This window comes from Cinclus cinclus, chromosome 7, assembly GCF_963662255.1.
Source record: "Cinclus cinclus chromosome 7, bCinCin1.1, whole genome shotgun sequence".
Classification (NCBI taxonomy): Eukaryota; Metazoa; Chordata; class Aves; order Passeriformes; family Cinclidae; genus Cinclus; species Cinclus cinclus.
Window position 1 is genome coordinate 16368997 of NC_085052.1, and position 23815 is coordinate 16392811.

At 35.3% G+C, this 23815-nt stretch overlaps 1 protein-coding gene across 1 annotated transcript in view; it reads right to left on the reverse strand.

The window, feature by feature from the left end:
* Window positions 1–922: 922 nt before the first annotated feature.
* The window catches only part of HECTD2 (HECT domain E3 ubiquitin protein ligase 2), a 30909-nt gene continuing 8016 nt past the window's right edge, over window positions 923–23815 (reverse strand). Inside the window, exons 3-21 of the mRNA XM_062496314.1 lie at window positions 23119–23257; window positions 21596–21698; window positions 20647–20736; window positions 20031–20095; window positions 18944–18989; window positions 17749–17858; window positions 16181–16329; window positions 14665–14788; window positions 13876–13972; window positions 12910–13017; window positions 10924–11056; window positions 7942–8030; window positions 6782–6940; window positions 6414–6488; window positions 5488–5575; window positions 5130–5236; window positions 3841–3956; window positions 3085–3228; window positions 923–1043 (exon numbers count right to left, since the gene is read on the reverse strand). Of these exons, the coding sequence (XP_062352298.1) occupies window positions 923–1043; window positions 3085–3228; window positions 3841–3956; window positions 5130–5236; window positions 5488–5575; window positions 6414–6488; window positions 6782–6940; window positions 7942–8030; window positions 10924–11056; window positions 12910–13017; window positions 13876–13972; window positions 14665–14788; window positions 16181–16329; window positions 17749–17858; window positions 18944–18989; window positions 20031–20095; window positions 20647–20736; window positions 21596–21698; window positions 23119–23257 (2063 nt within the window). The remainder of the gene's footprint in view (window positions 1044–3084; window positions 3229–3840; window positions 3957–5129; window positions 5237–5487; window positions 5576–6413; window positions 6489–6781; window positions 6941–7941; window positions 8031–10923; window positions 11057–12909; window positions 13018–13875; window positions 13973–14664; window positions 14789–16180; window positions 16330–17748; window positions 17859–18943; window positions 18990–20030; window positions 20096–20646; window positions 20737–21595; window positions 21699–23118; window positions 23258–23815) is intronic.

A 23815-nucleotide genomic window follows, 5' to 3' on the forward strand; every position in this document is an offset into this window, starting at 1 on the left:
TTGTAGTCACTTCTGTCACAGCTTATTTAAGACTTTCAACAAAGCTGCTGCAAAAAAATGATAGCATGATACACTATACCAGTTTTCCACCTGTTGTGGATATAATTCTCTTCCTAAAGCATTTCACCAGATGTGGAATTGATTTTAAATATCTAGTTTTGTTTAATATAATGCTACAATAGATTTGGCTAGTGTGCTGTTAAGAATGAACATACAAATTCCTTAATACCTGTAGATTGAACTCGAATCCCCTCAAGCTGAAAAAATACCTTTTAACACTCTTGTACAGTCAAGTGTAAAAGCTGAATATACATCATCTAAAACCTCTTATTCATAAAAAATAATTTTTTAGCAGTAAATGGCACTATCAAAACCCTATTTCTTCACAGGCAGTTATTTACATACTTCTTAGACAGTTGGTTTCACTGAGAAGGAAAACCAGAATAAAACTACATACAGTTTATAAAGACTAAAATTCCTATTTGCCTTTGAGAAAAAAATGGCTACATGCTGATGTTATAGTTTTTCTATTATTAATGTTAACGGAAAACAATCTGCCACTGGGATTAACCAATAAATACTCTGTATATTATCTCCCAGTGAGACACCTTGACGTAAAGGAATTATGATTAATGATAAAGTGCAATTAAGAAAAACCTAAAACTTGGGAATTCTCTTAGTTGGGTTTCTTTTATGAAACAGATGAGCTCTTTGTACAAAGAAAGCTACTTTCTGTGACAAAGCAAGCAGCAAATGTATTGCCATTCAGGAAAAAAACCATACACTTAATATTTAATTTTAAAAATTACCTAAATGCAACAAAACCGGCACAGTATCAAGAGACATAACAATGAAAAGCTTAAAGGCACAATCAGAAGAGAGTGAATGCTACATAAAAATGCTTTTCTTGGAGTATTTAATCTTATTCCAGACCAAACCCCTCTGCATTTGAAATTCCAATTATTAACTTTTGCTTCAGTTCCTTCTTGTTCTTGTAAGGAGGGAGACAAAGCTGGTTGAAGCAGGTATGTGCCACAGGTAACCTAAAATAATTTAAAAAATACCCAGCAAAACACATTTAAGAATAATGCAATAGAACCAGAATGCTGACAATTGCCTATACATTTTCAGTTAAACATTTCCTAAGAAATCCTATAAAAGAAACATTTATCCCAATGTTGGTTCAAGTTCTGTTGAATGCAAATAACACCACTGCTAGTAATAAGTACCTCAGATGAATTTGTTTGCCTGCAACTCCCTCCTCCATATTTTTTTTTTTTTATTTCAAGTTGGAAACATCTCTTTGCAGATTTTGGAAACTCCAGGTACTACATAACTTCTCTAAACACAAAATCTGGGTATAGACAGAATTCACAACATGGAAAAGGGAGGCGAGTCCTGCAGTAGGTACAGACACACCTAGAAGAACCAGTTAAATGTCTGTGAGGATACAGAACTCAGGGTTCAGCCTGCTAAAACAGGTCCTTACAGACTTCAGCAGGGAATTCTGAAGAACTGACTGAAATGCTGGAAAAACAAGTTGACAAATTCTGGTCTCAGCTATACCTACACTTCCAGTTCCAAGTTTCTTCTGAGAATCTGAGAGCTTGAATATATGTATCGCAGATATGGCTTAGGGATGCCTCACTGAAACACTGGAAACTTTGTTTTTCATTAGAAGGGATTAATTTGAAGAGCCACAGGTAATAAAAAGCTACAGGAACTTCTTGCTATTTAAATCCTCAAGTGACATGGATGACACCCCTGAGGATACAGACTTGTCCTACAGCTGATAACTTGGGGGGGAGACAGGAGAAAGACAATGAGCTGAAGCTCAGCCTGCCATTTGGAAAACACACTAAAAAATGTATTACATTTGGACACATATTTTATTATGTGATTCAAAAGCCCTCTAGGTCTCTGTTCATTTCATCCCTCAGTCTTTTGAATGGTACCAACTTGGCCTTTGATAATTGGCAAACATTCTTGAAAGGGGTTGGAACTCCCAAATTTGGAAACCGAAGTTACTTTTCCTCTCCCTGCCCTTTAAAGGATCAGCAAAGATCTGTTAATTGGACTGAAGTAACGGCTGCAGAATTTGCAAAGTTGAGAAGCTTTTGTTAATTTGCCAATTCTTATTGCTATTACATTCTTTGATCCTGCTGTGTGAACAATATGATGATGGTGTCTACATTTATCCTTGTGCAGGCAGTCTGACAGCAACAATTATCTTGCAAAACATGGACCTACAGCAGTTTAAAATGCACACCATTTCAAAACACATTTTCTCATTTTTATGAAAAAGAACAATTTACAGAAGGAACATGAAGAGTGATTAAATGTTGACTTTTTTTTCATTTCTTCATCTGATTTTCATGTTCCTTTAATGTTACTGGAACCAGTTATTACCTCACTGAGAAATGCATTAGAAGTATCACAGTAATGAGATAAATTAAATTTAAAACCCCCAAATTTATTATGTTTATGTCTTTAGATCAGCTCTTCACAGAAAAATCAGCAAAATTCACACCTTGAAAAATATAGTTTTAATATTCAGACTTTGAAAAATAGTTTAAGTATTTTGATTACTCTGTTTGAGAAATCTAGGTAAAGTCAATAATTACTGCTTCACAAAGAGCTCCAGAGCAGCAGGTTTTTCTATACAGCTTTCAAATTATTTAAACTGACTTTCTACAGTCTTAACAATTAAAACACTAACTGGGTTGCTACAAATAACACCAAACTAAGATAGTTTGGTGGTAGTTCAAAGTATATTTTCATTAGGTCAGCTGTCATGTTATGAATTATTAAATAAATAATTTATTTGAATTGAAAACATGTAAATAATCCCTATAAATAATTACCAGCCTCAAATGTAAACACTGACTGGAAAAACAGTTTCCTTTTTTTTTAAATTCATGCAATCAATAAATGGGTATAACATTTTGAAGGCAAACTAAAGGAGTCCATGCAGTTTCTTCCTTGTATATTTGTTTGCTCTTCTGTAAAAACATTAAAGAGCAATAAAGGCTCTCAGGGAAAAATTTAATGAAAAAAAAATTAAAAATCCAAAACATTACTTACCAATTAGTGGATGTTTCACTCTTTGAAATCTTGAAATTCAGATCAGCCATTCCTCCCACAGGTACTCTATCACTTCCTGTAGCAAAATGTAGCAGCTTCTTTTGAAGGTCCAGGGAAAATCCAAGTACTACATCCCAGAAGTATCTATACTCAGGGCAGAGGGAGAAGAAAATGTTGCAAAGCAACATTGTAAAAAAATAGTATGAAGATGATAATAAAACTACAAGTACTACATGATGAATATCACTTAGTGAGAGCTCAATTAATATAATATATAGGACATCAGCAGTACCCCAATATAGAAGGTTAAATTCCCAAGGAATTGACAAGTAAAATATTTTATTAATTTTAGAATGATGTCTTGCCAAATGATGCCCCAACCCAGTTATCTACACAACTACAAATGCCTTCTACTCAGTAATATAGAAGTCCTTATTATCAAAGAGAACTGAGTAAAAAAAGTATTTTTACAAGATTGGGTAATAAAAATACTGAAATTTCATATACAGGATTTGGAGCTTTTCGAACTACCCCACTTCAATATGGTCATAATCTTTTAAGGATATTCAGTAAACACATACCATTAAGGATTTAATTCTTCCTACTTATGACAATTTAGTAGTGTCTGTGTCTTATTTAGAAATAGGTTTCTAAAACTTCAGTCATTCTCAGATTATCCTTGAAGAGATTCCTGATGGAAGTCAAACATTCCATGTCATTTTAAACTCAGTAATTAGAATAAAAACCCAGGCCTACCGTATAGTCAGATCAGTTTTTTGGTAGCCCTCATATTGGGTACTTCTCTGTAAAGCAGACATGTCCAGTTCAGGACTGCCACAGACAAGAATTTCAACCTCCTCTGGACGAAGTAGCTGCCATAAATCAAGGACAAAATATTTATTTATTTTTTTTAAATATGAGAAATTATACTCCTAGATTAAGATTAAATTTATATTTATTCATTACAGAAAAAAATAACAGAATATCATTCAATGTAAGTCTCTAGCTTGGATACATACTGATTATAGAAAAATTAATCCCTCAGCACTTGGAAGACTCTCTTACTGGCATACATAGTAGAAAGTTAATTACATGATAACATGATATTTCAGTATATTTTGTTCTTCACTTCTTCATCGTTCCTGCATTTATTACACCGACTTTCCTATCATGTGATCAGACTACAAATGGACCAAGAAGAAAATTAAGTTCGTACATATGGAAATCTGAGGGAGTGTCTTGATGTCAATGTTGTTTTCAACTTCCATTTCATTTGCACTGACAAGTCCCAGTGTGGGGAGCTGAGCAGCAGAGGCTGACAGAACTCAACTCTCAGGTGTACAGTGCTGTGCAAAACAAACACTTAAAACAATAAGCCATGTTTAATACCCACTAAACTTCCACCTGCAGAACCCACTTATTCATTTACTACAACATCATCAAGTTGCATGGAAATATGCCATGGCATTTCAATGGATTCTCATCATCCTTCCAGAACCTTTCCTGTGATTAGGCACACCTCACTTTGCTGCAAGGTGTCACAGTTCACCAATTTCACTAGAATTCAGAAAAACTGAAACTTTCTCTTCTTTCTCAGTGCAGAAGGGATGCTGTAAATTAAAAAAGTCATTCCAACAGCAAACAGGACTGAAAATAGAAAAATGTTTAATTTCAACCTCACTGAGTGCTCTTCCTGTAAAAAGCAATAGGTGTTTCCAGAGGAGTCACTCAGGAGCATTCAGACAGTTCCTGGACATAGGGAACACACAGAAACTTTGCAAAGATTCTCAGGAGAGCCTGTGATGTGTCTGTGAATACACAGTGACAAACCTGTCTTCTGGGATTTATTTATCTCTTTTCAATAAAGATTACAGAGAATAGTTGATTACCTGATTAATTTCTTCACTTCTGTTGGATTAATCAAATCTATTGATCAGTCAAGATTCTTTCCAAACCTTAAAATTATCCAGTGCAATTTAATTTAGATAAGTCATCGTCAAATACTTGAAATAGAAGTGGAGAGTTATGTTTCACTTTATTCTTACCAGTAATGCATATGAAGCACAGACACTATGAAATCCATAATAGAAAGCTGCAAATTGTTTGTAGATCGATCTATTGAGAAGAAAATCAACATAGAGCTGCACATATTCTAAAAAAAAAAAATTATTTTGTTACATGATAATAATTCTAATCAATCACTTGTTCTGCTCTCTAAAATTGCAGTGAATAAGAAAAATGAATGCATTCAATTTTAGATACCACTAAAATGGTAGGCATACCAGAAAGAACAACAGCCATTTAGTTTTCACACTTTGTTAATGAAAGAATAAGCTTATAGAAAGGAGAAAAAGGACCAACTTAAATCTGTTAAGTATGTATAGCTGATATACATTGAAGTACCTTTCCTATTCCTATTTGTGACTGGAATTTTATCTCCATTTGGCTTTAAGTTGTAAGATTTTATAACACCAAATTCTTCCTGAAAAACCTATAGAAAAAGAGGAGTCAAGGTCAGCACTGGAAAATAAATTTATATACTTACAAATGACAAAGCTTATATTATGTCATGCATTCCCTCTCTCTCTTCAGCACATGCTGTAATTCTGAAGGTTGTGAGGTTTTTACAAGGTAAATATTACAATTTTCAACAAATTGCTCAGAAAATTAGTATTCAAAGAACAAAAATCAACCCTGTTACATAGTGGCATGTCATACTGACCCGCAGGCTCTGGAGCCATAGAGCTTTTCATACAAAAGAACAGAATAGGAGCAGCAAATACAATTAAGAAGGTATTTGTTCTGCTGTAGCTCACCTAGGAACTAAGTATCACCAATATGAAATTTCATTAACTAGTATGTGTGTTCTGAAACAAGGAGTAACTGAAAAAGACCTTCCTAACTGAAACAGCAGTTACGACACACAGGTCAGGCAAAACTGTAAAAAATTCAACGGGCTATAGCTGAAGTGAGATTTCCTGGACAAAATGCAGAAAATAACCAAGTAAACTGTGACTTTCTTCTGGGTTAGATGGAGAAGAAAAGCAAAGAGCTGGAAATGCAGCAGCAGCTGGCCAAGTGACCCTGGTGCTGAGCTCTGGGATCCACCTGCACTGTCAGGGAACAGCAGTTCCGAGTCTCATCACGGAGCCAGGTGCCAGGCAGCACGGCTCCTGGGCCAGCTCTGATCCCCTCACAGGCACATGGCACTGCCATATTCCACATTCCAGCAATCACACAGCCATCAGCCACTCCACTGCCATTCTAACAGCGGGAAAGAAAATCACTGAACGAGGCTGAGAACCACTTATTGTTGTGCGTTTAATGACCTGAAAGGTTGAGTAAAAATCCTCTTCAACATTGCCTTCATAGGATAGAAGTTCACTTAGTCCATGTGCCAATTCCTACAATAGGAGTAAAAAATCTTTAGTAAATCTACAAAACTAAGAGATGCACTTTTGCAAGGATATGCCAGAAGCACTGTTTTATACAGAAAGTATCTTGGAAAAAGCTGAATTTTTAAAATGCATATTATGCTAGAAAAAACACAAGAGATTTTCTGTATTCATCAGAAGAAGACTTTATCAGCCTGTGCTGAAAAAAGGCTGCTTTTAAAAAGTTTGTAACTCAGGCATAAAATATAAATAAATCAGATTTTATATCAGTAATTTTGCCTCTTAGAAAATGCAATACTTACAGGCATAATCTGAAACAGGTCATCTAATGTGACACCACAGATGCCTACAAGTGTGTTATGATCACAGGGAACAATGGGAGGACTCAATAATTTCTTATAACAGCAAGGTGGGAAACGAATATCCAAGGTGATGCTGTTATATACAGCAAGTCCCATAAGCTATATATGTCAAAAGTTAAGGGAAAATTGAACAAATCCTTATTATAGTTAGTATTTTTGTAGCTTGGAAAAAATATTTTAAGATTCATGCTCAACAAACAGAAGGAATGTAAATTATTTCACTGTTTCTGGACTGACAATTTTAAATGCAGTTTTTCATTAAAATTAAGCAGTGGTTAACATGGTCAAATGATACACATTGACAGAATGCTTGAGAATCTTCTTCATAATATTCTATACAAGCATTTCTCCAAGAAATTTTTCCAAAATTTTGTTATTGCAAAGAGAAAGATAAATATGCATTTTCCAGTGGAAGATCAATTCATCAATATTTCTTTTAAATAAATCTAAAAAGCATTAAGACAAACCTGCCCTGGTACTACAGCTCATCCATAAGCACATTTAAGTGCATCCCATGAAACAAATTTGAAACTATCCCAATTCAACTTCTCACAGGAATAGAATACACTTGTTAGAAAAGACCTACAACCTGATGCCACTGAAATCAATAAAAGAACACAATTACCTTATCTCAGTGGACTTATAAGCATATACTATCATAAAACGTTTTTTAATTTATAAGCAAAACAGAAAGCCTAGAACATAAGCTTGTGCTCAAAACAGGCTTCCAGTTTGTAATAAAAAAGGCAAAAAGCCACATACTACTCAATGGGGACTTAAGTATTAATGGACACAGGGCAAATTGATGTTTGCTGAAAGAAACTCAGAGGCTTAAGTATATAAAAAGTTACAACTTATACACAAAATACTTGCAAGTTGAACATCGACTTAGTATTTTCTGACTGTAAAATGTACCATGTACCCTGTTTTCTTCCTTTTAGTTCACTTGCTTGAATGATATTAAAAAAAAATACATTTAAAATGGAACGTAGGTGTATATACAACCTTCGAAGGAGCTTGAGCCAGTGCTTTATTTTATCCCCACACCAGCTCATCAAATGTCTGTCATTCAGAACGTTCTAGTGGACACAAAAGGATACAGCTCCAACCAGCTGGAATTCTGAATAGTTGTCACATTTAAAGCTGCTGAACCAATGGCACTGCGAGTCCTTGTGGTAGGTGAACATGCCTGCAGAACAGTAACGTGTCCCTTGAAAAGCTTGAGCTTTGTAAGAATTCATACAAAGCCTCACCTTTCTTACTCGTGCACCCTTGGAATGCTCCTGGGGATGCTCTCATCCCCATGCTTGCTCTCAGGACCCTGCTCCCACCCATGGGAGGAGGCTGCAGGCAGCTGCTTGGGAAGGAGCACCAAGGGCAATGCCAAAGTTGAAGCAGGCTCAAGCCCACCAGCCCTGCTTAGTGCTGGTGCAACACGATCTTCAGGGCCTCCAGTTGTGGATATTTTGCAATGCCCCTATGCAATCTGTTTCTTCATTGAGCTCCAGCATTGGTACTGCCACAAATATTAACTGTCTAAGCAAACATTTTCTTACTGCAATGTAAACTCACTTATTTCCTCCTTTCTTTCTAGGTCAATAGCAGATGACAATCCCTAAAAATGCTGGCATGAATCCCATGATACAAATACCATAAGCTTTACCTTCTTAGAATAGAAAACTGTAAATGGTTTACATTATACATACACACAACCAGCAAAGGAGCATGTTTCTGTCAAAAAATTATACTAGGTAAGTTAAAAAAGCCCCAAACCACATGTACCCTAAAAAAGCCATTCATGGGTCTAAATGACAAGCCAGATCCTACTGAAATCATGAGTAGAAATGAGTTTGACTGCTATTTGCGTCAGATACAGAACATTCTGTTTTAAAGAGTGACAGAAAGTAAAAACCTACATAATGAAAGCAGATAACAGCTCTAAAATGCCTAGGAAGTATTGCTCAGAGAGGCAAGACGCACTCCACATAAGCATGCTCTAATGCAGAAGTAAATTGGATAAAATGTGATGGCCTTTTTGAATTTGTTTGGATTGAATTGGCCAAGTTAATTGTTTTTGCTATGGTCTGTACACACCAAAGCACTGACTAGTTCTAAGCATATCTTGTATACAACAACTCACTGTATCTCTGTTTGAAGGCAAAGTTGTTGAAAAATAATTTTAAATTAAAAAAAAATCAAAGTCCTTTTGACTTAAAAAAAAAAAAAACGAAAATCCAGCTTGTCTTAAGGACATCCAGTTCTTATGAAAAATTACAGGCAAAAAAGCTGCCTTCACATTTTCCGCCCCACCTCTCCTGACCAATTTATCTTTTGAACTCCAGCTCAAAAAGGTGCTCATCACAGAAGGTTTAGACGTTGCCATTAGACATTGCCAGAAGCAACAGAACAGCTGCCTGTAAGGCAGAGCAAGGTTCATATACTAAAAAGATCATAAGGACGTTGGAACAAAATAGGCTTTGAATCCCATTTGTTAACTGTCCACACGAAGATAGAGAAAGCATTGCAAAACACACAGGACAGGCAGACAGGTGAGTTTAATTAAGAGCTTTTAAATTCCAGGAGTTAAAGCTGAAGAATCAGTTAAAATGGAAAGGGTAGTAACAGTGATATTTTCCCTTCCAAGCTTCTGACATGTTACTTGCATCTGAAACATTAAAGACAGCAGGGGATACAGTCCCTTTTCAAGGGACAAGAATATTTCTGAACTCCTCCCACACATTGCTGATTGTCGTAACAATGAAAGGATTTGCACTTTAAAGTAAGGAAGCCTGCCAGAGATAGTGAAAAAATAAATTACTCTGAATGTTTCCAAACTCATCAGTTACCAAGCTCTGCTGACAACATTTTTACGAACAGAACTGTCAAATTTACAGAATGCTTTCTGAAGGATAAATTGTTTCCTATTAAGGTTGCTCTCACCAATGTCATGTCTTCACACAGACCCCTTTTTACTAGAAGAAGGGCTACAAGCAAATAACAATCTCAACAGATATGACGACATATTTATGACTTAAAATTCTGTACCTTTAGAAGTACTCCTAAAAACATCAAAGGACCATGATTTTAAGGGACATGAACACTTCCAGGCAAAGACAGGCAAGCTCAATTACTATCAGGTGTTATGCTTAAGTCCCTGAAAATCAGTTCAAAAGCCATCCTGGCAACACTTTAACTCACTAAGTCATCAATAATGTATCCATGCCCAGAGGACAGCTCATTAGAGTGGTGAATAAAACTCATCCAGATCCGTCTACATCACTATAAAACAAGTGGATGGAACTGTTTCTTTATGACTGCTCACTCATGTCTTACAATCGCCTATTTAATCTTATTTTTCCCCTTGGACATGGAATGTCCGTATAGGCTCACAGGTCCTGGTAACAGCAGAAGCAGGCTTTTTTATTTAGGCTCACACCTGCCTACACTGTCTCTGCTCCTGACTGAAGGATCTTTCCCTTCTGAGATTACTCCAGACCTCTTTTAGAATACTGGCCACACAGATACCACAAACAGAATGTATGATGACAAAGATTCAAAGTAAACTGACCTCTACCTATCCTAGTCACAGAAATAGTACTAGAACGTGCAGGCACTTGCAGTGTAACTATCAGCGCCAAAAAAAACCAAAAAAAACAAAACAAACAAACAAAAAAAAAACCCTGCTGACACATGGGAGACCAAGGCTGGCAGTTTGCCAGAACTGAGCACAGTAACAGCATCCAACTGACAGAAAACCCAGAAAAACTCCCTCCCTAAACCAGCAGTATGAGGATAACTGAGGGTAGAAAGAGAAAATGCACCGTGTGAAGAAATAGGGAAGGATGGTAAATGATAAACCAATACACCCGGCAGTATCTTCACTTGAATATTTGCTGAACCATTATGCTGTTTTAGGGTGAGATAATTTCTTTCATAGCTAATATCTAAGATTTTGGCAAGGCTACATTTTGGATTTGGGCTGAAAACAGTGCTTACAATGCAAAGACTTTTCCATTATTGCTGAGCAGTGCTTACACAGAGTCTGAACAAATTCTCATAATGTAAGAATTATGAGGACTCACCATAATCTGGGTGAAAAATCTGTCGAATCAGAAGAAGAAACCATTCTTTTGTCAGGCCACCCATATCAAGACCAGCTTCCCCTACAAATGTGACTTTTAACTTCTTTTTCAGATCTGCCTTCTTCCTTGATAGCTATTGTGAAATAGGTAAGGCAGAAGAAAAAGGAAATTTAACATATTATCACTACCACTAGCCATAGAGAACACAGCCTCTACTCTACTGCTCTCGCTTTAACCATTAATATGCATAATTTTCTAACAGGCCAAAACTATATTAAAATAATGACTGAATTGCAGAAGGAAGACAACTGTGACTACTTGACACCATCATCTACTTGGAGCATGGTGTCACTCTCAGGGCTTGAAAAGAAGCTATGTGCTGTACAAATAGACTTAATAAGCAATTAGATACAATGAACTGAGTTTGTCTGAAATATTTCAGACCTGTATAATTTTTTGCCTTTTACAGAAGATGCGCTACCAGGAAGAAATGATAAATTTAAAAAGTACTTGGACATAATAAGGAAATATTTAGAAATAAGGAAGTAAGCTAATACTTCAATATTTAGACACCATTCGGTTCTGTGTAAGATGCCTGCCAGCAGCCATCAGCTGCTTCTTAGAATTGTTTTTTAGGCAATGGTAACAAGCTCCTTCCATTGCCTTGTCCTAAGAGACAGCATTTGATACAGGTACACAAAAAACCTGCAAAGAATTAGGTGACAGCCTTTTACAATTAACAGTGACCTTTCAGACTGAGTCTCTGTACAAGCTTTCTTTAAACCATTAATTACTGTCCAGCTCCAGAGAAAGTGCTTAAACCAGTCAAGAACAAGCAAGTGCTAAAATAATCTCCATGTTGTTAGTTGCTCAAATAATTTCTTATTACACAAAAATGCCTATTGCATATAAATTTTATAACTATAAATTTTATTTTATAACTGTAGGTATTTGTGTTATTTGAAACAAGCCATTTATTAGCTGAAGGGATTTTCCTTTGCAAATTATTTTTTAAAATTTGAAATTCCCTCTCCATCTGCCATTCTCCATAAATTTGAGATTATGAATATATAATACATTCTTACTCATCTCTGAGATCGGTAGAAGAAAACATTGGAAATAAATAGGAGAAGATTTTGACTATAAAAATTTTAGAATTTGCTCTTGGTTATTTTAGTGTGGTAAAAAAACTACAATGCCTGAGAGAAAGCAATATTACCAATCCTATTTCTTTTGTCTTAGGGGAAAAGGCCAAAAATAGACAGGTTTTAATATAGGAAAATAAATTTCAAACTTACATTGTATGACATGAGTAATCAGAATTTGTTTGATGTTGTTTTCACTACCTGGACTTATTTTTCAATATCTCAATGTTGAAAAAGGCTATTCTCAATGCTGAGAAAGAGGGAACTAAATTTCATTAAATAATGTTAATTAGCAAGGTTTGGTGGATTGCTTACTTTAATGGACACATCTGTTTTATTTCTAAAAACCAAAAAATTACATTGAAGGATGTGAGGAATTAGTTGAAAGAATTTAAGAAACAAAAGCCCAAAATTATTCTTACAGGACAGAGAAGGAAAAAATTAAAAATATTCCAATAATTAGAACAGAACAATCTTATTAGTGATTAGTCACATACTATTCATGCTGCTATCGTGGACTCAAGTCCTACAGAAATTGATAATTGTGCACTGCATCTTTAACACAAAAATTATAAATGCAAATACAGATCATGTACAAGCATGTATGTTTGTTATGGGCTTTGCTATGGAGCAGTATGAGCACAGGAAATGAATTTCAAAATGTCTAACCCAATCTGTTCTGCAGCACTGCAATTTTGACAGTAATTAAATTATCTTTATTTCATATTATGTAGTTATATTCCCAACTTCTTAGTGCAATAGATTTAAATATGACTTATCAAACTGAAATCTAACAATAGCTGCTCCACAGGAACACACAATTTAATTATATTTTTGTTACCTCATCAAGTGAATCACTAACAAGGTGTGTCCTCCTCACTTTCACATTTAGGAATAACATATTCATATCAGGCTTCTGTCTGCGAGAGACTTTATCCACGAGGCTTTGCTATTTGAATGAAAAAGAAACATCACATATGCAGTATCTTCATTTAAAAAAAAGGTGTCACACTTGTTAACTGTAAAAGTTCTCGGTATGGTGTATTAAAGACATTTCCCTAACACTGTAACTGCTTCATATCTTCTAGGAGATGGAGAGAAATTCCTTTACTACATTTACACTACATTTTGAACTAACTTCTTGGAGGTTTAACAAGGTGACGCTTATCAAAACTGTTAAAAATATACCTGTAAGATTCTGGAAACTGGCTTATGCTTTAATTAGCTATTCACAAGGTACATCCAGCAAGACAGGAATGGATAGGTGGTTGTGCAGCCACACAGAACACTGAGGAAAAGACTATCACCTATCACCTGCAGAAAACTACCACTGAGGGAGGCAGACAGTGCCTCTTTCCAAACTCAAGAGGCTGCCCAGGAGCAGTACTTCTTCCATGACCTGAAAGGATACAGTTGAATCTTGGTCTTCCATGACAACACACCTCCACAGAATAAAATACAAAACAGTCCAAAATTCTCATGGAATTTTTTTTCCTTAAGCATTTAACATGATTATGATTATGCTAGCATGTTATGCTGGTTTCTCAAAAGAGGAAAAAAAGTAAGTCAAATACTATAACTTTCTCTAAAACACTGCTATCTATAAGGATCCTTAAACTAAGTACACAAAAAGAAAAAAGTACTGGGAGAACCCAGCATGGACATTTGGTTTAAAAATGGTTTAAGTTCCTTTTCTGGGTAATCAGAAATACTAGAAGTTGTAACAGGTCACATGTAATATCAGTCTAACAAATACTCATGAAATACCAATGGATGAGACATAAATATTTATTATTGAGGGACTTACCCGTGCAATATTTATCATTTGTTGTTCTGAGTCCCTTTGAATAATAACTTTTTTTGCTGCTATAGAAATAATAAATGGGTATTGACAGAAAGAAAACCTAGAAAGAGAGAAGATGATCACATATTTTCTTTGTAGCATCTAACATACAATTTTCAGTTTAAGAATATAGGAATGAATTATCATTCAGTAACTAAGCCCTCCACTGACAATAAATTTGCAAAAAGCTTCTGTTTTTTTCACTTTGTATATAGTGATACTTGACTCAATAGAACAAACTGTTATTTGCAAAAACTGCTAGAAACTGAAATTATTAATACTTATCTTTTGTCATTTGGGTTTTTTGTGGTTTGTTTTGTTTAGTTGTTTTTTTTCCTTCTCAAGTAAAATATCAGGCATCAGACAGAAGAGTAGTCTGAGATACCTGATTCAGTGGAGTAAATTATGGTCTCCAAGTTTTCCCCAACTACAGCTGAAGGCAAGGAAAATCCCTATGAATGTATTGGAGGCTAAAATATGTCTGTAGTAAGACACAGTCAGAAGTCCATGCCAATAATTAATAATTACTTTGTTATCATCCATATTTTACATATTTATTCTAGTTTGCAAAGGCAGCTGTAATATGTTTTTCCAATATAAGAATACAATATTTAATGTGGACCTAAGTACACATAAATGGTATGCATACCATATATACACTATATATCCACTACATTCAATACAGATATTCATAGCATCGATATAATGCTTTGAAGTACTACTCAACAAGAAACAACCAGTTATTCCTCTTACCTGTGAGAATTCCCATAGCATTGCCAGTTATGATATTCTTCCATAAGATCAATATGATCAAGTGTAGAATTATAGAAATCCGTATATGAAATAATAGGAGGGCTAATCAGACTATTTGCAGCATCTGCAAAGAAAACATGTAAGTCTTTTAAATAAGGCCTAGATTCAGCACATCTCATTTCTTGGCATCATGAGCACCAGTGATCTCAAAAACTTTAAGCCAAGACTAAAATAACACAAAAAATTAATAACTTAGCTACAGAAATTAGCTCGGTCTTAGCTACAGAGCTATAGCTACAATATAACACTACATGACATCACATTAACTGCTGTAGAAAAGAGAAAATCCCTACCTCAGCCCACTTATGATAAGGAAACCTCAGTTTGACTCTGGTTTCCTTACTGACATACACTAAATTAAGGTTTTATGGATAAAGGGCCCTATGTTCTGCTGAAATTGATGAAAAAGCAGCTTGATAAATTAAAGTGTTTAAGAAATCCATATAATTTCAAGCAGCTATGGCTAGAAAATCTACATTTTTCCCAGTATACCATCTAGACCTGCAAAAAAATTAAGTACTTGACCAAAGGAAGAAAGCCAATTTGCATTTAAGCTATCTCACTATATAATGGCATTCATAAAATGTCAAACAGCTAACAGGTTTTCTCTATTTACACTTCAGCATAATTTTATTTTGGTCAGTCAGACAAAAACAGTGTCTTTTGAAAAAAGGGTTCTTTTTCCAGAATTGAGGAACAAGCAACTCTTTCATAGATGCCTATAAACACATCTTGGGTTTAGATACACGTGTGCTAATATTCCTAACTCTGGACAGGCACAACTGTGCAAAATACTTTTAAGTAAAAATTTTAAGTTGATGGTGAAAAAACCTCAGTTCCAATTTTAATTTTAATTTGGTGGTTTTGTCTTCTCCTAAAAAGGAGAAAGTAGGTGCTCTCATCATTTGGCAGCAGTTTTGAAGGTTTACATTTGCAGTAGTCAAATCTGCTGCGCTCTATATTGAACAGAGCAGGGATTTACTTTTTTTAAGCTGCAGTTTTGGATCTAACAGGCACCTGCATTGCCTAACTTCCTTCAGAAGCTAAATAGTTCTGTGGGGCTAGGTGCACTACAGAAGAAATTCTAGCAGCTACAAGTTTAAGACAGTTTCTTTTATAAATCTCAGGGAAAACCTTAACCATTGGTTACTTCTGTGGATTTCTGTTTGAATGATCTTCAGTTGCTGTCACAGGAAAACTTTGCACAGCAATTATCCTCTACTGGAAAGCAAGAAGGAAGACTTACCAACAGAAGTCTCTTGCTTACTACATTTTAGCACTTTATTGTGGTTTGTACAGTGTCACCATCATTATTAGCTTCCCCCAGAAGAGGAGCAGTAAAAACCTATTCTCTCCCAAGACGTGTGTGTGTATATAAAAAACAAACCCCATATACACACACAAATATACATATGAAAACATATATATGCATACACAGTTCAAGAAAAATACTTACTAAATAAAGCCAGGACTTTTGTTGCTGATGGAATCCACCAGGTACATTTCACCATAGGTGGAAACTCCTCAGGTTTTGCAGGAAACAGCCGTAAAGAAATAAATTGCAGTAACCTGTCCACCACCTGCTTGAACCTCTTCTGTGAAATCCTAAAACAAACATGCTGCACTTACTCTCATATGATCACTGTCTACACTAGAGTTTGTTATCAAATTTCAATGCTTTTTAAAAAAACACCTTCATTAAAATATTTGATTCAATTTTAATTGTGTAAATTATATTTTTAATGCTTTTGTCCCATACATAAAAAAAAATTCCAAATGTAAACTTTGAAGAAGCATGCTTTTAAATATTGACACATGGTAATTCTCTTCAGTGCACCCCTAACTATGCTCTTTAAGTCTGTGGAAAAATAAAGAACAAGAGCAATAGAATTGTTATCTGTTCCTGACTTTCAGTAAACAAAATAAAAATCCTTATCTATTCCACTTCACACTGAATACTGAGGAAGTCTGATTTGAGATACACGTTCCTTTTAAATAAAACGTGGTATATGCTTCATATACTTGTGCCATGTTCACATTTTAAATTACATGCTGCACCACTTCCATACTACCACAACAACACACATATATGTGTAGGCATGCTGAACTATCCTTTTCTAAACAAGAGCTCTCCTATTTTAATGGTTTCCATTTTTAATACATGCTCTAAGACTAAAACCATTGACATGTCTATTGCACAATCAGAACTGCATTTATAAATTGTCAATGCAGTTTGTAAATGCAGTTCCAATGAAGTAATATTTTACCACAATTTTAAGCAAATCTGGAGATAGGGAGAAGGAGCGAAATTAAGTTACCATCTTTGCAAAAAAGAAAATCCTTAATTAAGATTTCCTAGGAGATTTGGAAATTGCACATGTGGCCAAACTTTGTTTTTACCTGAAACTGAACTTTTTGCTCAGTCAGTACATGGAAGGCAATCTGCACAGCAACTTAGGAGCTGCTCTTTGGGCGGCTGCCCCATATGACTTTTTTAGTGAGGTATTATTAGAGTTATTTTGATTAATTACAAACCTAATGCCATAACCACACTCTCTCACTCTATTGCACTAGGAAGCCAGGCCTCTAGTTCCTTTGTGGTTCCTGTACATTACAGCAACATTATAGTATCTTTTGCAAGTTATTCAAGATAAAACTTTATTTAAACACAGATCATAAAGATGTTTGTTTTAATAGTACCATGTAAACATATAACTAAAAATTGATACACAAATATTTATTTTGCATGTGTTAGCGAAAATTAACTCTGATAAGTAATTTTGCGATTAAAGCTTTTTTGCATAAATGTATTGTTTTATACATTATATACATTTTGCATCTATAAATCAGTATCGCTTAGTGGGCTATGTCCACATGTATTTGAAAGCCACAAAACCAACCTCTTTACTCCATTAAATTAAGTTTTATATAATTTATAAAACAGTCAACATCAATGGAAATACAGTAACAATTGTAATCCTAGAAATGGAATTTGTAACGTGGGGTTTTGGTTTTTTTTTTTACTTTTTAGACCAGTGCACTAGGAAATGATGGTCAGCTTCTGTTAAGGCTGCTATCTGTCTTAGCAAGTGAGCATAGATGACATAAGTAGAAGTGTTACTAAATTGAGGATTCTGAAAAAGATTAAAAAAAGTGTTAGGTTAATAAACTGCATAAAGGGAAAAAAGTCATTAGGATTTTTTCTTATGTTTGTTGTTGCCAGTACAATTACACAGGAAAGTAGTTCACAAAACAGCTGTGACAGTGGTAAAACTACGGGAAAAAACAACTCACAACTTCTAGCCAAAAAATATACAACTGCTCTACTGTAGAAGTATGATTTCTTTTTTTCCCCAAAAGAAAGCCCACAGGTAGCCCAAAGGCAGTACTCATATTCTGGATTATTCTTTACATTGTAACACAAACTACACTCCCTAAGTGAGCTTTTCATGTAAGTAATACAAATTCTTATAGCTCCTGTCTATCCCATATCAATCCAAACTAATTTTCCCTCTGTTCCACGTGTTCACATATTCCCTCATTTCAGCAGTAGATATTCTTTTTAATTCACAGCTAGTGTATGCCACCCCAGAACATTAAACTATTGTCTCAATAAATTAAATTGCTATTTGATATTCTCAAATAACAGCAGAAAACTGCTCCTTGTGTGCAGAGGTGTTAGGTACACTAGCAAATTATAAAGGGAAAATCTGCTATAAATGCAAGCTAACTATAGCAGCAAAGGTAAGAGGTGCAATCAGATGCTGCAACCAGTCAGACAGACTGGACAAAGTCAGCCAGATAGACTGGATAAAATGCAACACTGGAGAAAGTTACAGCAACATCACAAAGTCCATATACTGAAACTTTCAGAGTTACAGCACCCTGATAAAGCAAATCTGGGAAGAAGGACAACATAAGAACAAATAAGTAGGTAATATATTTATTCTTTCAACCCAGAAAATAGAAGGAAACAATTACTTGTCTATTAGTGCATTGTTTTAATCTATGCAACCTTTCCCCATCAACTGTCTTCCATTAAGCTCCCATTCCCATCATGCATTACACTTTTTCCTTACTTTAATACATTCTTGCAACAGGAAATTGCATGTGAAATATCTCAGCTATACAAACTATCTTGGTTTGCATAGTATACTGGTTTATAGATTAATAAGTTAAACAGACACATACTTACATAAAAATACTGTCTTTTCCTTACCTGTAAAAGTATACAATATGCTCTAAGATCATCTTTTGTTCGTGGCCTATGAACAAACGAAGTAATAAAGAGAACCATATGTATCCATAATTTACAGACATTAAGAGTCATAAAATCATGGACGATTTTATTTTGCTTTGCTAATATGTATAGAATACCGTACTTAAGAATCTTCACTGCTCTCAAAAGCTGAAAAGGACATTTAAAGATTCTGACAATTCTCTAAAGGCAGCAGGCTATTTATTATCTGTCTTTTTAAAACATGACAGAAGGGCAAAAAAAGGTCAGAATTGAAGAGTCAGAGGTGTTCCAAAGAAGGAAATCTTCATTATTGTCTATCTCAAGAGACACCATAAAGGAGTTTATTCACTCTTCTTTGCTATTTCTGCAAGAATTCTCCATACACTTGTACTACTGCAGCCTCTGCACTTCTTCGTGTTTATCAAGACTTTTACATAACCACAAATCCAGTCAGCAACAGCACAAAAAGCAGTGCAAGTTGGAAAAAGGAGTAGCTAAGATCTGGGTCACATGTGAGTTACAACAAACCATTGTCTCTTGCTATACCTTCTCATGAATTACACTACACACTCTCACTTCTATTGCTTCGTGCTAAGATGCTGCCATCTCCAAAAAGCTTCCTGCTTTTGGGCTAACCCCTTCTGCATCCTGCACTGCTCCTTCTGTAGTACTGCCACACACAAGCAGTATTGTGAAGCAAACTGTGGATCAGGGAATTGTCCTAGTTGCTGTTGGGGGTGGACAATGAGAATAATTTTTACCCTAGTTAAATTCCCTAATTCATCTCACAATTCAGATGTCCAAAGAAATGCCCTGGCAACAAGCAGCTGAGATTTGGTGATGGACTGCATCACTGGGTATGGATCCGCCTCTCAGAAGTTCAATGCCAGCTTACAGAGTTCAAGATCTATTTCAGCAGATTTGCCAAAAAGAATTAAGTTCTTATGTATCAAATAAGTCGTATCACATTTTCTTTCTTTGCCCAAAACGATAAAGATCAAACATATTGTATATTTAAGTGCTGGCATGGCACTGATGCAAACATTTATTATAATTATATAATTACCCTGTCCATTCTTGTAGTAGACCATTAATTATTCCTTTTAGGACTGACTTCTGAACATCTTGAGGCTATGAAGAAAGGAGAGGAAAAATGATATCTCAAGTAATTATACATATTCAGTACAAGATATTGTACAAATAAGCAACTTTGCTTTGCTTGCATTCCAAGACAGCTAAGAAATCTTTTGTGTTAAGATGCTGAGCTCCCAAGTATCGTCCTCACAGACGTACTAGCTGAGTGTGGGGTTGTGCCAACGGTGCCTTTCAACACTTAAACCCTGTAAATATAAATTCTAAACTACGCCTGCTCTTTGTATACTAGGCACAGGACCTACATTTTACTATCCCCATCCTCATGCTTTATTTCCCATCGTGCAGTCCCATCACAGCCATGTAATATCTCAAAGATATGTAGTCTTTAAGACCTATCACAATATAAACTATGCTTTACTAGTAGGAAAATTTTCCTCCTCTTTTACTAGAGCGGCTGTCATGATTCCATGAAAATTCTCATGGGATCACTTAAAGTATGTTTTGAGAGATTCTTCAGAAATCATGCCTATCTGGGAAAAACTTTTGGTATAAATGGTATAAAACATTAATCCTTTTTTTCTACTTACAGTATTTAATAAGGCATCATAGACAACATTCACAAATTTTGCATCGATTCCAGAGTCCTCAATGGTATTAAATGGAGAACTGGTATCTTTCTGTAAGTTAGGTAATAGATGAAGCATTTTGAATATTTTATAGCTATCTTTGAAAATGTAAGTTTAACAGCAAGCTTAGGTAAACATGTTCAGATATAAATATTTTCCTAATCAAAACACAAGAATATAAGTTTCCTTAATTAGTATGCTGAAGACAGAGCCAAACAATAGTAATACTACACATATTCATGACATCATTCCATATTAAAAATGTAAGAGGGTTTCAAATAATGAATTACATTGAACTTTCATCTTTCTTGTTGCTTCATTATCAGACAAAGGCAAGACAATTTTAAGCATTCATTATTTGTTAAATAACTAAAGGTCACAGGTTATTTTGTCCCGGCTCAGGTTCTACCATCCATATTAAATATCATAAGCACATTTTGCTCTATAGTAGGCAGGAAATAATAATTTAGCATGAACTCAGAAACACAAATATAACTGTTCCCTAGGAAAATCAAGTATGCCATCATAATACATGAACAGCTATAACAGAGCCCATACCATACCTTTTTTTAGGGATAGGGAATTTCTATTTGCAAATTTGCTTGGGCCTCTGCATTAGCTTGGAGGTTTTAAAACTGTAATTTGTGTAGAAAGTACCTACACAGTCACAGTGTCACACAAACAAACTATATACTGGAATTTTGAAGTGCCAAAAACTTGAAAAATAATTGCTTAAACTGGAATCAATAAATCAATGCAGTAACAGATTGTCTACAAAAGGCAGGTGAGATCATGACAAAATTATCTTAGTGGCCTTGAAAGGCTGAAAGCCTTTAACAGGTATTTCTGGAAACATTTTGAAGATACAAAGCACTGTGATTACTAAATAGTATTAGGAATTAATTTCTACCTTAAATGCAGCATTTATCTCCAAGAAAGAATCAAAAGTTGTAGAATAAAAATTATGTACAGCTTTCCAATCTCCCGATGCCTTCGACTTTTCCATATCATCCCTAGAGAAAATATATTCAAATACTGGTAATGGTTTGATCTTTCCAGCCACTTAGACTTTAAAATGCACTGTAACTTTAAGCTTTTCTCACTAAGAACACTTAGAAGACAAACAAGCATAATATCTGTATCATTCTAACCTCTTCCTTGTCATTTAAAGATCATGGTATTATAAGAGAACAAAAGCATAGTTTGTGTTTGATACATCTGAGCAATGTCTTTTATTCAAAATGTTAATTCACAATGTCACAATTCAGTGTGTTAGGACAAATAATTAGCAGAACAGAACAGAATTAAGCTGTAGCTACACTGACATGATAAAGTTTCTCAGAATTTAAGTATGAGGGCTCCTAAACTACGCAAATTCAATAAAATTTCTTCAAAATGCTATTTCTTTTAAAATTTTTCAAATAGAACTTAATCTTAGGCACATGATAAGGTGGCCACTGGCAACAGTCAGCGTGGCTTCACTAAGGGCAAATTGTGCCTGACAGATTTGGTGGCCTTCTTCAGTAGGGTTACAGTGCTGGTGGGTGATGGAAGAATGATACAGACTACCTGGACTTGTGCAAGGCCTTCCCCTGGAAGCTGCTTCCTCTCGCTTTGCTGCAGGCTGTGCAAGAAATCCTCAGCATGGGGAAATCTAAACCCAGCTCACTGCAGGGAGCAGGCTCAAGATCCAGCTGAGAAAGACCTAGTGCTGCCTGGAGGATGGCAACGGTGGGAGAGGGGAAATGGAGAGGTGCTCGGGGCTCACAGCTGGGGATTCAAGCGCACAGGACAAGGGCTAATGGCTTTAACTGGCAGGAGGGTTGATTTAGATTAGCTATAAGGAAGGAGTTTTTTACAAACACTGCCACGGGTTGTCTAGAGACAATAGTCAATAGATACAAAAAGCTGAATATGGAAAAAAATTCATCTCTTTGGATCACCTGAATACCAGTAAAGGATCACCTCTTTGCAAATTTTCCTTTGTACCGTTTTTTTCTTTCCCACCAAATACACACTGAATAATCAAAAAGCATTTATTTTCCTCCCTGGAAGCACAAAATTTCAAACGTGGAAGAGAGAAATAATTGCCAGTATAACCAAAACACGTAAGACTGCAAGGGATTTGCCAGCCTACGAAAAGCTATAATATTATTTTCCAAAACTAAACGTTCACTGCATTTCTACTTCTGAAGTATAGGTTTTGCCATTTTCTGTGTGGAACATTTCAAGCTAGAAAAAGAATTTTGATAGTTTTCTCAGTAACAGAGTTATCAATCCCACCATCATAACCAGACTACCTCCTTACCAGTCTTGCTGAAACTGTTCCTTTATTTGAAGATAACAAAACCAAATGTACGAATTAGGCAAAAAACGAAAAGAATTCCAAAGAAAGGAAGAAACCACACTTCTAGGAACACCTGTATAACTTACTGAAAATCTTTCACAGTTTTGGTTCGAATTGGAAGGGAAGGTTCAGGAGGAAATGGTGCTTTCAGTTCTTGGGGTAATGCATCTATAGACATACGCTGCTTTTGCCGTACATCGAGGCAAAGAGGTGGCAGGTCTCTCCCTTGAAAGAAAGGTAAAGAAGAGTAAATACAATGCATCTAACATAAACTGGTATTAGGAAAAAAGGAAACACCAAATGTTTGATTCTAATTCTTCAAAAAAGAATTTTTCTTACCATGTCCACATGCAGACATGATGGAAAATTTGGCTAACTAATAAAATAGCAGTGTTGCCCGTTACTATATTTCCAATATAGATTGTAAATATTTAATATACAAACTGCAACACTGGTGCTCCTTACTGCTAAGAAAAATCTCATGAACAACCATACCGAAGTCCAACTATCATACAAGGACAAGACTTCAGTCCATTTTTCTACACTGTTATATAGAATTTTAGCTAGAGATAATTATGAATCATCTACAGCTTCCAAGAAGAATCTCTCCAAAAAACTAAATGGGAAAAGCAATTTTTTTTTCCTAACAGAGAATTAGTTGTGAAACAGAGGCATCTTTGAACACTTACCAATAAATCTGGCTGCCTATTCTAGTACAACTGGCAGTGCTTTGCCAAGGTCTTTCCATTCTACTCCTTCCTTTCTATTTGATCTGAGAATATT